Source organism: Cygnus olor, chromosome 15 (genome assembly GCF_009769625.2).
Source record: "Cygnus olor isolate bCygOlo1 chromosome 15, bCygOlo1.pri.v2, whole genome shotgun sequence".
Taxonomy (NCBI): Eukaryota; Metazoa; Chordata; class Aves; order Anseriformes; family Anatidae; genus Cygnus; species Cygnus olor.
Window position 1 is genome coordinate 17,181,392 of NC_049183.1, and position 12,335 is coordinate 17,193,726.

General features: G+C 37.7%; 1 protein-coding gene across 10 annotated transcripts in view; it reads left to right on the forward strand.

The window, feature by feature from the left end:
* Positions 1-12,335, forward strand: part of TNRC6A (trinucleotide repeat containing adaptor 6A) — an 83,884-nt gene that overhangs the window by 44,593 nt on the left and 26,956 nt on the right. For 7 of the 10 annotated variants that reach the window (XM_040575160.1, XM_040575161.1, XM_040575163.1 and 4 more), the window contains exons 3-5: positions 1,095-1,185; positions 4,189-4,210; positions 11,047-11,382. In XM_040575160.1, coding sequence (XP_040431094.1) covers positions 1,095-1,185; positions 4,189-4,210; positions 11,047-11,382 — 449 coding nt within the window. Of the gene's footprint in view, positions 1-1,094; positions 1,186-4,188; positions 4,211-7,631; positions 8,481-11,046; positions 11,383-12,335 lie in introns of those variants that run through there. The other 3 variants (XM_040575167.1, XM_040575169.1, XM_040575166.1) reach the window with 2 other exon arrangements.

Below are 12,335 nucleotides of genomic sequence, written 5' to 3' on the forward strand. Positions count from 1 at the left end.
AAGAAGAGGACTAGAAAAACATTCTCAACTTTTTCTTTCTTGTGTCCACCTGACTGTATGGTCAGGGCGTGTGGGCCAAAAGCTTCAAAGCTTTTGAACTTGTAAACATTCCTGACCCTGAAGTGGTGAAGGAGTCTTGCAAGTAGGCTTTCTAGTAAATAAAAAATATTTACTGTCTGAATCTCAACCTTTGAAGTAGCTGAGTATTTGTAGGCTCCCTCTGTCATATTTACATGCTTGTATACCTTTACTTCTTTCTGCTTTTTATACTCTCCGTGTTCTCCCTTTCGTATTTTCTTTGATAAAGTCTGTTTTTGAAAGACTGCAGCATAACCTGTGAAGTAGCATCATAGTGAAGCCTTCTGTTTTAGCATGTAAAATTTTTATATTAAGTGAATTTCATTTAATGACAAACATAAAACCTGTTACAAGTTAGTTTTCTCACTAATTTAAGGTGCTCTAAAATTGCTCTCCCGTTGAAAGCCCAGGTTTGACCATGCTCTTCAGTTTGTTCTGCTTGTTCACGCATCCTTTGTCAGCATCTGCACGCGCACCCAGCTGGCTGAATTATCTCACTGCTCTGGCAAGAAAATGCCTACACTGGATGTTTCTTGGCAGAGGGGCCAAGATCGGTGAGCTGATGCAGATTCCTGCGTTAGCTCGGTGGCTGTGTAGGAACCAGCGCTGACCCAAGCGGGTGCGTGCAGCCACGCCGTGCCCGGCCAGGACTGGCCGCGCCGGGCAGTAGGCAAACGTGGTGTGGGAGAGCTCAGAGTCGTGCTAATTCGCAGCAGCAGGTAGAGCTTAAATAGCATCTGAATTGACACTGGCTTTTGAATTGAATTAATGTCTAAGCCTTCATTACGTGTTTTATAAAAGGAAAATATTCTACGTGTCTTGGCACTGCATCTCCTCTTAAAGTTTTTTCACTCGCAATTTGCAGTGAAAATCCGCAGTCCCTATAGGAATATTATCCAATTAGAAGTAAAATTCCCCAGTTCCTTTTGGGTCACTGTGAAATAATTGTTCTAAAATGAATCTAAGTGTGTACAGATTGTATTTTGGGAGAGTTAATTACAAACTGTGTGGTTCAGGGATTTTGTGCAAGAAGAGGAAGAACAGTTGATGGAAGAAAGGAAAAAGAGAAAAGAAGACAAGAAGAAGAAGGAAGCTGCTCAAAAAAAGGTATGATGAGCATTAAAAAAGTGCTTGTGGATTACTTCTTTTCATCACTGGTGAATATTGTTATATCCGTTGTTATACAAAAGTGTTTTCTTTTTAATTTCATTTTTTATGCTTTAAATCTACTGTCAGTTATGTAGTGGTGACTGACATATAGAGCCTCTAACTTGGCTTTGTGTACAGGTTCCTTAGAGATTAAATAATCTCCTGAGATGACCGTTCTTTTTCCTGATTGCCAGTTAAGTCCACTTGAAGTTTGAAAACTTCCTCAGTATCAGTTCTCCCTGTTTGTTAGCCTAAACAAAGGTGTTCGTTGTGCACCCGTAGAAAATTCGGCATGTCTAATCTTATGACAAATCTAAGTAAAATTGTACAGAAAGGATCCTTCTGGAAAAGGTGAGGTGTTTCCTCCTATTTCAGAATGAAGTTCCGTAATCTTTTCAGCAGCTGACAGCAACGCTGCATAATAATTTTTGGACCTCGATTGTAAATTTGTAACTCATTCTCTTGGAATTCTTGTGACCAGGCACAGAGTATGGAATTTAAATGAAAATTTTTAATGAGAAAGGGGTTGGTTTACTTGTAGAATTTAAGTCTTTCAAATAAGTGGTTCTTTGGGGTTCTCTTCTCCCCAAGTTTCGTATTTTCAGGAGTTGGAAAGGCATGTGTGAGTGTATTTTTGGAAGAAGTAAAAGCATAAATATATTTTGAAAGTGAAGACACCGAACATTTACCTGAAAATGACTGTTTTGCTTTTGCTTTCTCGAGAAACTTCCATATAGCACATGATGGCCCCTTATTAAGCTACATGTCTTTGTTTTCGCTGTATTCTCCGAGTAACAGAATATCAAGTGCTTGGGCTCAATACATCAGAAATTTTAAGAGGCTCCTGTGGAAGAAGCAGTAGGTTGCCACAAGGATGCTCATGTGCATTCCTGGATAAGCCTAAAGTTGATGTAGGTTAAGAAAATATGTCTCCGAAAAACCACAGCAACAAACAACTGCCAGTTGATTTAGATGTTGTTTTTTTCTTTTTTAAAAAAAAAAAAGTCTTATTACAGATGTAGCTTGACTCTAGATTTAAATGAAAAACATGTTGAAGTAACTCACAAATGTTCTGTTTTTTTGAGGGGTGCCTGTCTATTTCATATTTGTGAGTAATTTCAGATTGATCAAACTTGACCTTTTTGCTTTGTAATCTAACTTTTTCTGCTTCATCTCTTCAGAACGTGCTATTTAGTATTATCAATCTTAGGCTTGCTAGGAAAAACTTAAGCACCTATCCATGAACCATCCAATCACACTGGAGAAGGAACAGCTAATGTTTGTTTTTGTATATACTGTGGTCTTTTAATAATTGGAACTAAAAGACAGGGATTGTAGGAGAACAGCAGCTATCTCAGAGGTGTGACGCTCAACTTAGAGAACTTACATTCTGTTGAGTGGTGCCTGCACCCTGACGTTGAGCAGCTTTCATGGGACATAAGCGATTGTATTCCGTATACCTTTTATGACTATATAAAACTGTGTTTTGAGCACTTGGTTCCAAGCCAGCTGTTGTGCATGAAATATCCTGGAATTCAAAGTGCATACAAAACCTACCAAGTCTTCAAAATAGTTTTTTAAACTAGACTTTTTAAAGCATAATGAAAAGTTGTGGCATTAGGTAGTAGCCCCAAGTGTATCAACTTGTGGAAAATAAGGATGAGGAGCAGTGATATTGGAGTCAGGGTAATAAGGGTAAGTAGGCAAGCTGAACATGAACATGATGTAGGTTTTTTGATGCCCTCATGTAAGAAGCCATTGATTTTGCTTTTGCTTTCTTAATTCCAGTGGATGATGCTTGCTGTAAGTAGAGTGGATTTTCTTCAGGAGAGATTTTGCAGATACCTCAAACTTTAGTTATTTTTTATCAATCTATAACAGCATAAATTAAAAAAAAAAAAAGGTGCATTTAGACAGTATAAGAAATTTTTGTATGTATCCTTGCCTTTGTCAGCTTAAGAAATTGAAAAAGGCTTTTTTTTCTGTTAATGTACTGTCAATTTTCCTAAGAGAAGTGAGGGTATGGTACTGAAGCATCATGAATAACATTTCAGTAGTCAGTCCTAGTAGTGATAATATCTATGTCTAGGTTGCACATCAGATCAGTGGATCAATATTTTTTTTGGTGTGCGTATGCACTCTCTTTTTCTCTCGAGGTTTTAATTATAGATAATCATAGTTTAAGTATTACTGCAAATTACTTTATTGCACCATGTGTATATATGCAATACCCTAATTCAAACAGGTTGTATACAGCTACCAAAGTGACCCTATCGGATTAAATCTCATTTTGCTTTTGCATTAGTGTATTTTAGAAGTGATAACTAAGAACACTCCCATTTCAGATGGGAAGAATTATGATTTGTGCTTCTGAGAGGTCCTTTATGAAGTCAGTTTCACTATCTGTTCTAGTTAGAACCATGCAGTTGAGATTCAACAATGAATGTTTCTATCCCCATTTTTATCTCAGGATAAAACCATATTCAAATATCTCTCATCTTGCCTGTGTCACAGGAGTAACAATTGAATTGTGGAAATGAAAGACTTAAAGCTCTTGCATTTACTTTCTTTCTTACCTCCTTTAGATTTCTATGTCCCCCCCCTTTCTTCCCCTGCCGTATTCTGCAGTAGAAGTGGTGGAGCTTCCTTGCTTCCAGGCACAGTTTTTAACTCACTTCAAACAGGTTAATTTGCAAGTTTAATTTAGTCCGTTTCATATGCTTATCTTTCAAATTAATTTTGTCTTCTGTAACGTTTTAACAGCTTTCTAGGCGTAAGGAATAATAGGCATGGGTTGGTTAGAGAGAAGTAGAAGGTTCTAATGTAGATAATTAAATAATTTAAAAAAAAATTTAAAAGAAGAAAGTCAAAAGCTAATGTCGCTTTATAAAGTGGCACGTGCACATGTGGCTTTTCCTCTTATCTGCACAAATCACTGACACTTCTTCTTTCTTGTTCTAGGCCATTGAACAAAAAATCAAAGGTAAGTTACTTTAGAGTTATTTCTGTTCTGTATATTGTTTCTGCATTTTTAAATATGTTGAATCACGTGGGTCAGCTGAAAGCTACTGAAAAATAGGATCTTTGAAACTTCACTTGCACTATTTCGCACAGTTACCACAAAAGATTAGAAGAGTAAAGGGTAACGTTTTTTTCCAGGGGTTGGAGCGTTCTGTTCGTCCTATTTTCCATTCTTAATTACTTATACAGCACTAGGATTATATGTAATACCTTCAGATCTTATCCTTGTTTGCTTTTTTCTTTTTCCCTTTTTGCTTTGTTTGAAAAGTGCACCAGCACTCTTGCACTTCTAATGTGACCACTTAGAGATCCACCTAATGGATCAGTCTGAAACCTGCTTTCCAAATATTCTCAGTGTAACAGGGGTTAGGAACACTTGATAGACAAGTGATTGATATGTCTATCACTATCACTTTTAACTACTTATAGTGTGTGGAGAGTTCATCGTGATAAGAATGATCATGATGACTATCTTAAAAGCTGTCATTTAGATGTTAGTGGCAGGCTGGGAATACTGCAGTTACTCTCGATGTTTGTGGGTTTTATAAATTCTCCGTTCCTTCTGTAAGCAGGGGAAAAATTCTTCTCACTTTTTAAGTTGGTTGGAAAGTGGATAATAATCGCGTAAGTGGTCGTGTGGAGTGCTTGCTGAATCAGTGTTTTTTGGGGAACATCAGGTTTAATTTAATAACTTGAGCAATGGTAGAAACAGGAGATTGGACACCCTGCTTAGCAGAGATGCAATTATTGTTGGAAAAATCAAAAATGTCTTTGAAGTGCTGTTCTGGCACGAAGGTAGTAAAATGGTACAGGACATACTGTGCTTGAGAAGAGTCAAAGAAGCAAATGAAAGTGTCCGTTAGGAAGGTGGTGTTTGAAGAAGCATGCTAGTTAGCGTGGGGTTGAAATGGAGGAGGCAGACTCTTCACATAAAAAATGCACTGCTTCTCCTGCTGAGTACTGCGGTACCAATTACAAGGTATTAGGAGAGGTGTTTATGTCTAGTTTCCTTAAGTGTGATGTGTACTCTGTTGGTACGTGTTTAAAAGAAAAAACAGGTTCTGTAGGGCCAATAGGTTTTCGGGGTGTGACAAGGCTCTGCGGACAGAATGAGAGCCGTCTGTGTTTTAGTAAGCCCTTTTATGTGCTCCTTCAAGGAAGCTAATGTTTTGGCTTTTGGAATATTGATGGCTTGTGGCAGAGGGAGCTGCTAGATCCCGGCGGCGGTATGTGAACGTTAGCGCACTGCTCCTGTGGCAGATGTCGTTAATGGCAGCTTAAGCTCTGCGCGTGAGGCGTCCTGGAGGTTTCGTTGGGCTGACGGCAGGACCTGGCTCTGGGCACTGAAAGCAGTTGGGCAGTCTATATTTGGCTTTAAGCACAGGACGGAATACTTGATGAAGGTGCTGGAGATTATAATAAAATAAAAAGTGAAAAGTGTTTACTGAAGTGCCCTTTTTCAAGCAGTGTACAAAATTGCATTTGAAGTGCAGGTGAAGTATTTGCTTTCTTCTCTATATGCCTGCCACAAACCTTCTAAGATAATAACCAGCTTTAAAGAGTTGTGAAAGTATTTGTTTTTATTCTGAAGTAATAAACTGTCCAAAAAAACAGTGAAGGAAAATGATACAATACTTTACTTTAAATAATAATGTACATTTTTTGAATGAACATCTGACCTACGTACTTAAGCTGTGTTGGCATCCATGTGTCACATTAAGGACAAGGCTGCAAAAAGCAAATGGCTAAAAATAGCACGAGGAAGGGAGGGTAGTAATTCTGCTCAGTAGGCTACCTGATGGTAATCTTCAAATCGAGAGAAAACGTCTTCCTTATGAAGGACAAACTAATCTTTCTTACTTTTTCATTTTCTCTTTGGAGGCCTAATGTTATTTGCTGAATGAAAGTATGAAGTTCCAACCTTAATGTTACCTTATTATTAAACGAGGTATTTCAGCAAGTTTAGCAGGAATTTAGTTGTCAAAGGAGCACAAGCTGGCTGTCCAGCTGAAGAAGTACAGGCGTCAAGGGATTCAGATATGCAACTTTCTGCAGCAGTTCCTATAGGAACAGAATGTGTTGCGGAGTTGCACATGGCTCTTTCATTGTTTCAACAGTTTTGCCTACTTGTATTCAGGATGCAAATTAATGTTTCATTAGTTTCCAAGTTTCCATCGCGTTAATGTCTTAAATAATTTATTTTGTGCGTGAGCTGAAGATAAATACAAGAGTATAGGATCTCTAAATAATTCAGAATTATGTTTTTTCTTTCTTTTAGAAAAGTAGCTGGTTAATTGGGGGGTGGGTAGAAAGGTAATTTCTTTATTTCTACCCATAACTTGGATGTTTCCAAAATGTTTTTTTAGCTAAGGTAGAAATTGTTGTTGTACCAGCTGAAGTAGCTACCAGCATGCATGTAAATTATAAGACTTCCTTCCAAGGAAGGTTAATGGTGCTGATTTCTTCATTGTGCTCAGGATGGAGAGTGAAACTAATGAAGAAAATGCCAATATAAACTTTTTTGCTAAAAGTAGCATTTTAATACTGTAGTATTGCCATTAAAAATGCATGTAGTTCATTCCTGTGGATCTCAAATATTCTAACCTGTCTAGTTTTATACATCTGGTTTTATTAGAAGAGGGAAGAAGACGTTCATAGGAATTAGAGATGAAAGCATTATTTGGGAAGGTTTCTGTATTTGTGCAGCAGCTAGCATAACAAATTCTTATACCAACAAGTGTCCTCCAAGTACTCTCATACCAGGTATTTTTAGAAAAAATATCACTTGAAAGTACTTACTTGACTATTCTACAGTGTTCTCAACAATCGTTGTTGTATTCCTTCTGGTTTCACAAAATATGTATTTTTCTTGTGTTTAATGTCAGTACTAGTAAGGACGGACAAATCAATCCATTTGCCCTGGATTCCTCCTAAAACAGGAATCTTCAAACCGTGCTGTAGCCATGAGCCAAGCACTAAACTAAATGCTATTTAAGAAGAATACTTGAGTTCTGTTTTAATACTCACTTGAGTAATCGTGATGTGCTCCTACAGAATGTGAGATTTCATTGCGAGATAAAATCTTTTTTTAGATACAGACTTTAATTATGTACATAATAACCTAGTGAAATAATTCATAAAAACTGAACGCTGGTGTTTATGCAAATGCTAGTGTTGTGGTTAGTTGTTCTGAATACTTTGTGCTGTGCAAAACAGTACAAGCTAGAACTGAAAACATCTGTCAGTCTTCAGTTCTGAATTGCCCTGCTCTGTAGAAGGCACGGGCATAAAGTACTACTTTTATTGCAGAACAGAATAAACTTTGAATCAACGCTGAAACAGAAAGTGCTTTTAAAAATAGCTGGGTGTGGAATTGAAATCTTTGACTCATGTTTCCCACCATGGAAACTTCTTATTCATTTTCTTCTCTGTGAAGCAGAATTGCCCAAGCACACTAAGTCTTCTGTTTTTGTTGGGTTCGGGGCTTTTTTTGTCTGCCTGAGAGCGCTTTACCTGATTGGAAGAACTGTTACATTAGCTTTTAGATATTGAAAGTAAATAGTAAAAATGAGCAGAATAATAAATGCTTGTTGTTAAAACTACCCGTGTAAGCGGCTTATAGTTTACCTTTGTGCGGATCTTCAGGGGTTAACGAATTGGCAAACAGTTAGATATTTTCCAGATCAGCTAGCTGAGCTTACAGCTGCGGCCATTTTTCCACAACGAAAATTCTAGCACTACATCTTACGTGTGTCAGCTTGAAAGCCAGACTTCCTCTGTTTGCCCTTCAGCATTCCAGCACTGACAACTCTTTGGGGCATGACATGCAGGCAGAGCGTATTACAATACATTTTTAAGAGGTCAGCTTCAGCAGCAGCAGCAAGAAGAAACATTTAAATGACAGCCTGATGCTGTTCTTTGTGTGGTTTAGTAGACGATTTGATCTTTGTAAGCTGATTTTGTGCGAGTGAGAAACTGTTTTCCATCTGCACTAAAGTTATTCAGACAGCTGCCATTTTTTTTATTGGAGGGGGAGTTTAAGTCACTGGGCCCCTACTCCAGGAGGAGTTGGCAGGCAGCACTCCTGTAGCAGTAAAATGACACCATGCTTCTCCTCCATTTTCTAATGAAATCTGCAGAGTGGGAAAGCAACACAAGTTGGAAGCGTCTTTCTTTGGAATCTCTCTGTAAACTGTAACTTCACCATCTCCTGCTTTGTGGGTTTTCAGCAGGTTTGTTCTTTATAAAAATCTGTCATTTTTAATACTCATTTTTGTAAAATTGCTATTATTAGTCAAGTAAATTAACTGTGATTGTCTGTTAATAATATTACCTTTCTGCTTTAATGTGGTTCAGAATAAAATACTGTTGTAAAAAATTTTTATTAAACAAGCAACTTCTTTATAAGACACAAATATTAAGATAAGGATTAAAGTGTCTTGGAATTTATTGTGGCAATATTGGAATATTAATCTATTATTTTAATCTTCTGAGAAGTTGTGGACCAGAAAATGTTGGGCAGGATAAATTGTGCAGCTTTAAACTTACTCTGTAATACTTGGGGAACCCAAGGGGAAGTAATTTTGTTGCACCTCACAGCACCTCTGATTAATTTCAGTTTGAAGTTGACATACAAATATGATCTCTGCCTATCGTAGTTAGTATAATTCTATTATCTGGTAAGATTTTCTATGTAATTTGCTGGTCATAGTACAAAGAAGACCATATTTGCCGAGGAAGCAAATACGCAGAATATGAGAGAAACATAATTTTCTTAAACCGTTCGTGAATTCTTGTTCGTGTTGTAGCTTAGGGGATGGCTTGGCAGAAAGTAGCTTATTTATTATTTGCACTCTTTTATAGTTGAAAAGTGATTCGATTATCTGAAAGTCCATTGGATTTTGTTATAATAAGCATTTGAAGTAGCATTCGTTAGGAAAACGAAGTATTAATGTTGCTGTGCTGCAGTACTGCCCTAAATACGCTGCTTCCAACTCTGCGTGTGTCACGGAATGTCGTATATAAATTATTTTGTTTTATCTGGGAGGAGTAACTGTATATGAATGAAAGTACTAGGGTAAGAAAAGTGAATCTTTCATTGGCTGTGGTTTAGGGTGTTGTATGTGGCATTAAAAATCTCTTCAAGGTATAGTGTACTTTTCACTTAAGTTGACAGTTAAAAGAAAAAAAAGTCTTAAATACAGAGTACAGAGGGCTAAAAAAAACCTGTGTCCCGAAGTGGTGCCATTTTTGTTTGACTACTTTATTGACTTGGTAATGTATGCTGGCTGCAAAAAGTGGTTGGTTTGTGTATCACTGTCAGCACACCTCAGGTGTAGGCTGAACTGTGCTTTAAACTGCAAAGACCTGTAAAGAACCACAGTAATTAGCAGGAATCAGCTGCAGCAGAAGGCATATTGGTAGATCAAAAAGCTGAGATCTGGCCAGTAGTTGCACAGATTGTGGTATGCGAAGAAAACTTTCTTAATTTCAAAGCTTGTAGTAGTACCTAGACCACGGGAATGTGATAGCTGCTTATGTATTGAGCTGTTCACAAATTCTTAGATATTTACTGAAGTGGCCAAACAACAACAGGGGAAAAAAAAAGCTGTTATTTTCAGTTCTGCTAGTTATTTTTAAACCAGGAAATGTTGTAAGTAGTAAATGGTAATATGGCTGTTTGAGACTTGTATTAAAAAAAAACAGTTTTAAACATAATTTGTTGTCACACTACATTCATCCGAGGCATTGTGCAAGGAATCGGAGTTATCATTTTTTAAATATAGGTATCAACTTAAACAGAATCAGATACGGCGCTAGCACTTCTTATCAACTCCAATTTATCTAATAGCTTTTGAATACCTTCTACTCCCCGTAGTCTGTACATAAAATTGACTTACGTCCTGGCCATTCCTCTCCTTAATTCTGTCCTTCTCCAGTCGGCTGTGAAATAGGGAGAGCCAGGGCAGTGCTGTGTGGGGGCTGTGGCGTGTGCCGGCTGCAGCCGGGCCCTGCTTCCCTCCGACACCAACTTCTGGTTGGAGTTGGGGTGTTAAGTTGAGGATGTTGTGGTTTTCTCTGTAGTTAGCATCTGTGTTTGGTGTGTTCACTCACGGTTGACTTTGGCAAATTGTTCAGCCTTCGTTGTGCCATAAAGCGGGCGTGCTGTCAAAGCTCTGAAAGACCCTTTGGAGCTGGAGGTGGGTGTTCGGTGTCTTACCAGTGTGGCCATGGAGTCACCGAGCTGTTCATGGCTGCTGCCTGCACTGGTAGAGTCCTCTGCTGGCAACACGTTTGACTGGAGGGTATTCCTGTGTTTCCCTGTGGAGATTAGGGTTGCTAAAAGAAGCAAGTCTTAACAGTGCGTTCTGGATGTCCTGTTCACCTCTTGTTCTTTTTGTGAACACTTTCAAGTTTCCCATGAGAGGAAGATTTTTTTTTAAAACTTCAATATTTTAAAGTAAGGTTTAAATTCCTAAATGATCTGACACAGTGCTGACTTGTCAGAAAAAACACTCTAGAAAGCTTGTTAGTAGTAGCACGCTTTACCTTTGTCAGAAGTAAGAGCAAGACACATGTCTACTTCCAGATCTGTGCTGTTGAAGTATTAAAGCTGTATGACTATGGGATAACATAGTTGTAACTCATTCTCATTAAAACCTCTAATCAGAAAAAAAAAAATGCCATTACAAAATGCATAAATACATCTAAGAATATCTACTTAATCTTCATTTTTTTGAGATATTGTTCTGATGAATAACTTTGTCCAATTTTCTTTTTTTCTGGGGGTGGGGGTAGTGCCAGAACAAACAAAGACAAGTGTAAGCCAGCCTCAGCCTGTCACCTCTAACGGCACTTCCACAGTAACCAGCACTAATAATAATGCCAAGCGGGCCACAGCCAACAATCAGCAGCAGCAGACCTTGCCTCGATACCCTCCTCGTGAAGTACCACCGCGATTTCGACACCAGGAACAGAAACAGCTTCTGAAACGAGGTCAGCAGTTACCAGTTATAGCTGCAAACCTGGGATCTACTCCTAAAGTATTAAACGGCCAGTCAGGAGGCAGCACTGTCACAAATAAACAGCCAGTGATCAACGGAGAAGTGCCGAACAGCAGCAAAAAACAGCCAGGTGAGGGGGAGGTACCTTGTTTTCCTTTTAACTGAAGTTGAATTGTTTAAATCCAATTATCAATGTGTATATTATTTAAACTTCAAATGCAAGCAGTAGCACGCTGAGGTGTTCTCCTGTGTTGTAGCTTAATATTAAACATTATAGGATGACTTCAGACATCTTTTTGCAGCTTTGTCTGAAACTTAAGTCGTCTTAGTTGCCTGTTGTCGCCAGTGGTGTACGATTTGAGCTGATGTTGAAGCCAAGGTGACGACTGCTTTATGTCCTGAATTTCCATTCTTTATCATAACAATTGATCCAAGTATGGGCTTGGTACAGAGAATGTGTTCAGTTTTGATAAACATCTCAGGGTCCTTCTTATTTCTAGAGCATTCTGAATGGCATCTCAAGACTTTATATATATATATATATATATATATATATATATATATATATATATATATTTGGAGATATAAATAGGATGCAACTTGCTTAGAATATCAAAATTGCTTTTTGTTATTAGGTCAGAGTTTTCCTTGTGATAATACAACACTTGTTCCCACAGATAATTTCTTTTGAAACTTTTCTAAATACCCAGTATTTCTTAAAGTTAGTGTTTTGCACACAACAAAGAATGTGACTTCTAGCCACACCAGTCACCAAAAAAAAAAAAAAAGCTTTCTGGAAAAGAAATTTAATGCTTCAAGTTTTAGTTAAATTTTAAGCTGTTGGATTGCAGAATCTTGAAGAAGCAGTGTTTGAAATGAAGGTTAACATCAAAGCATGGAAAACATTTAGTCTGTGTGCCCCTTAAAGAATGTTTCTGATGTTGCTTTCCATTAGTATTGTTTTTATTATGTAATGATAAAACTCTTTATCACTCCGAGAAATTGTTTTTTAGAAGCTTTTTTTTTACTTGTGTAATTTTATTCCCATCTATAGTTAGGTTTTCAAACACCCGTTCACGTTCT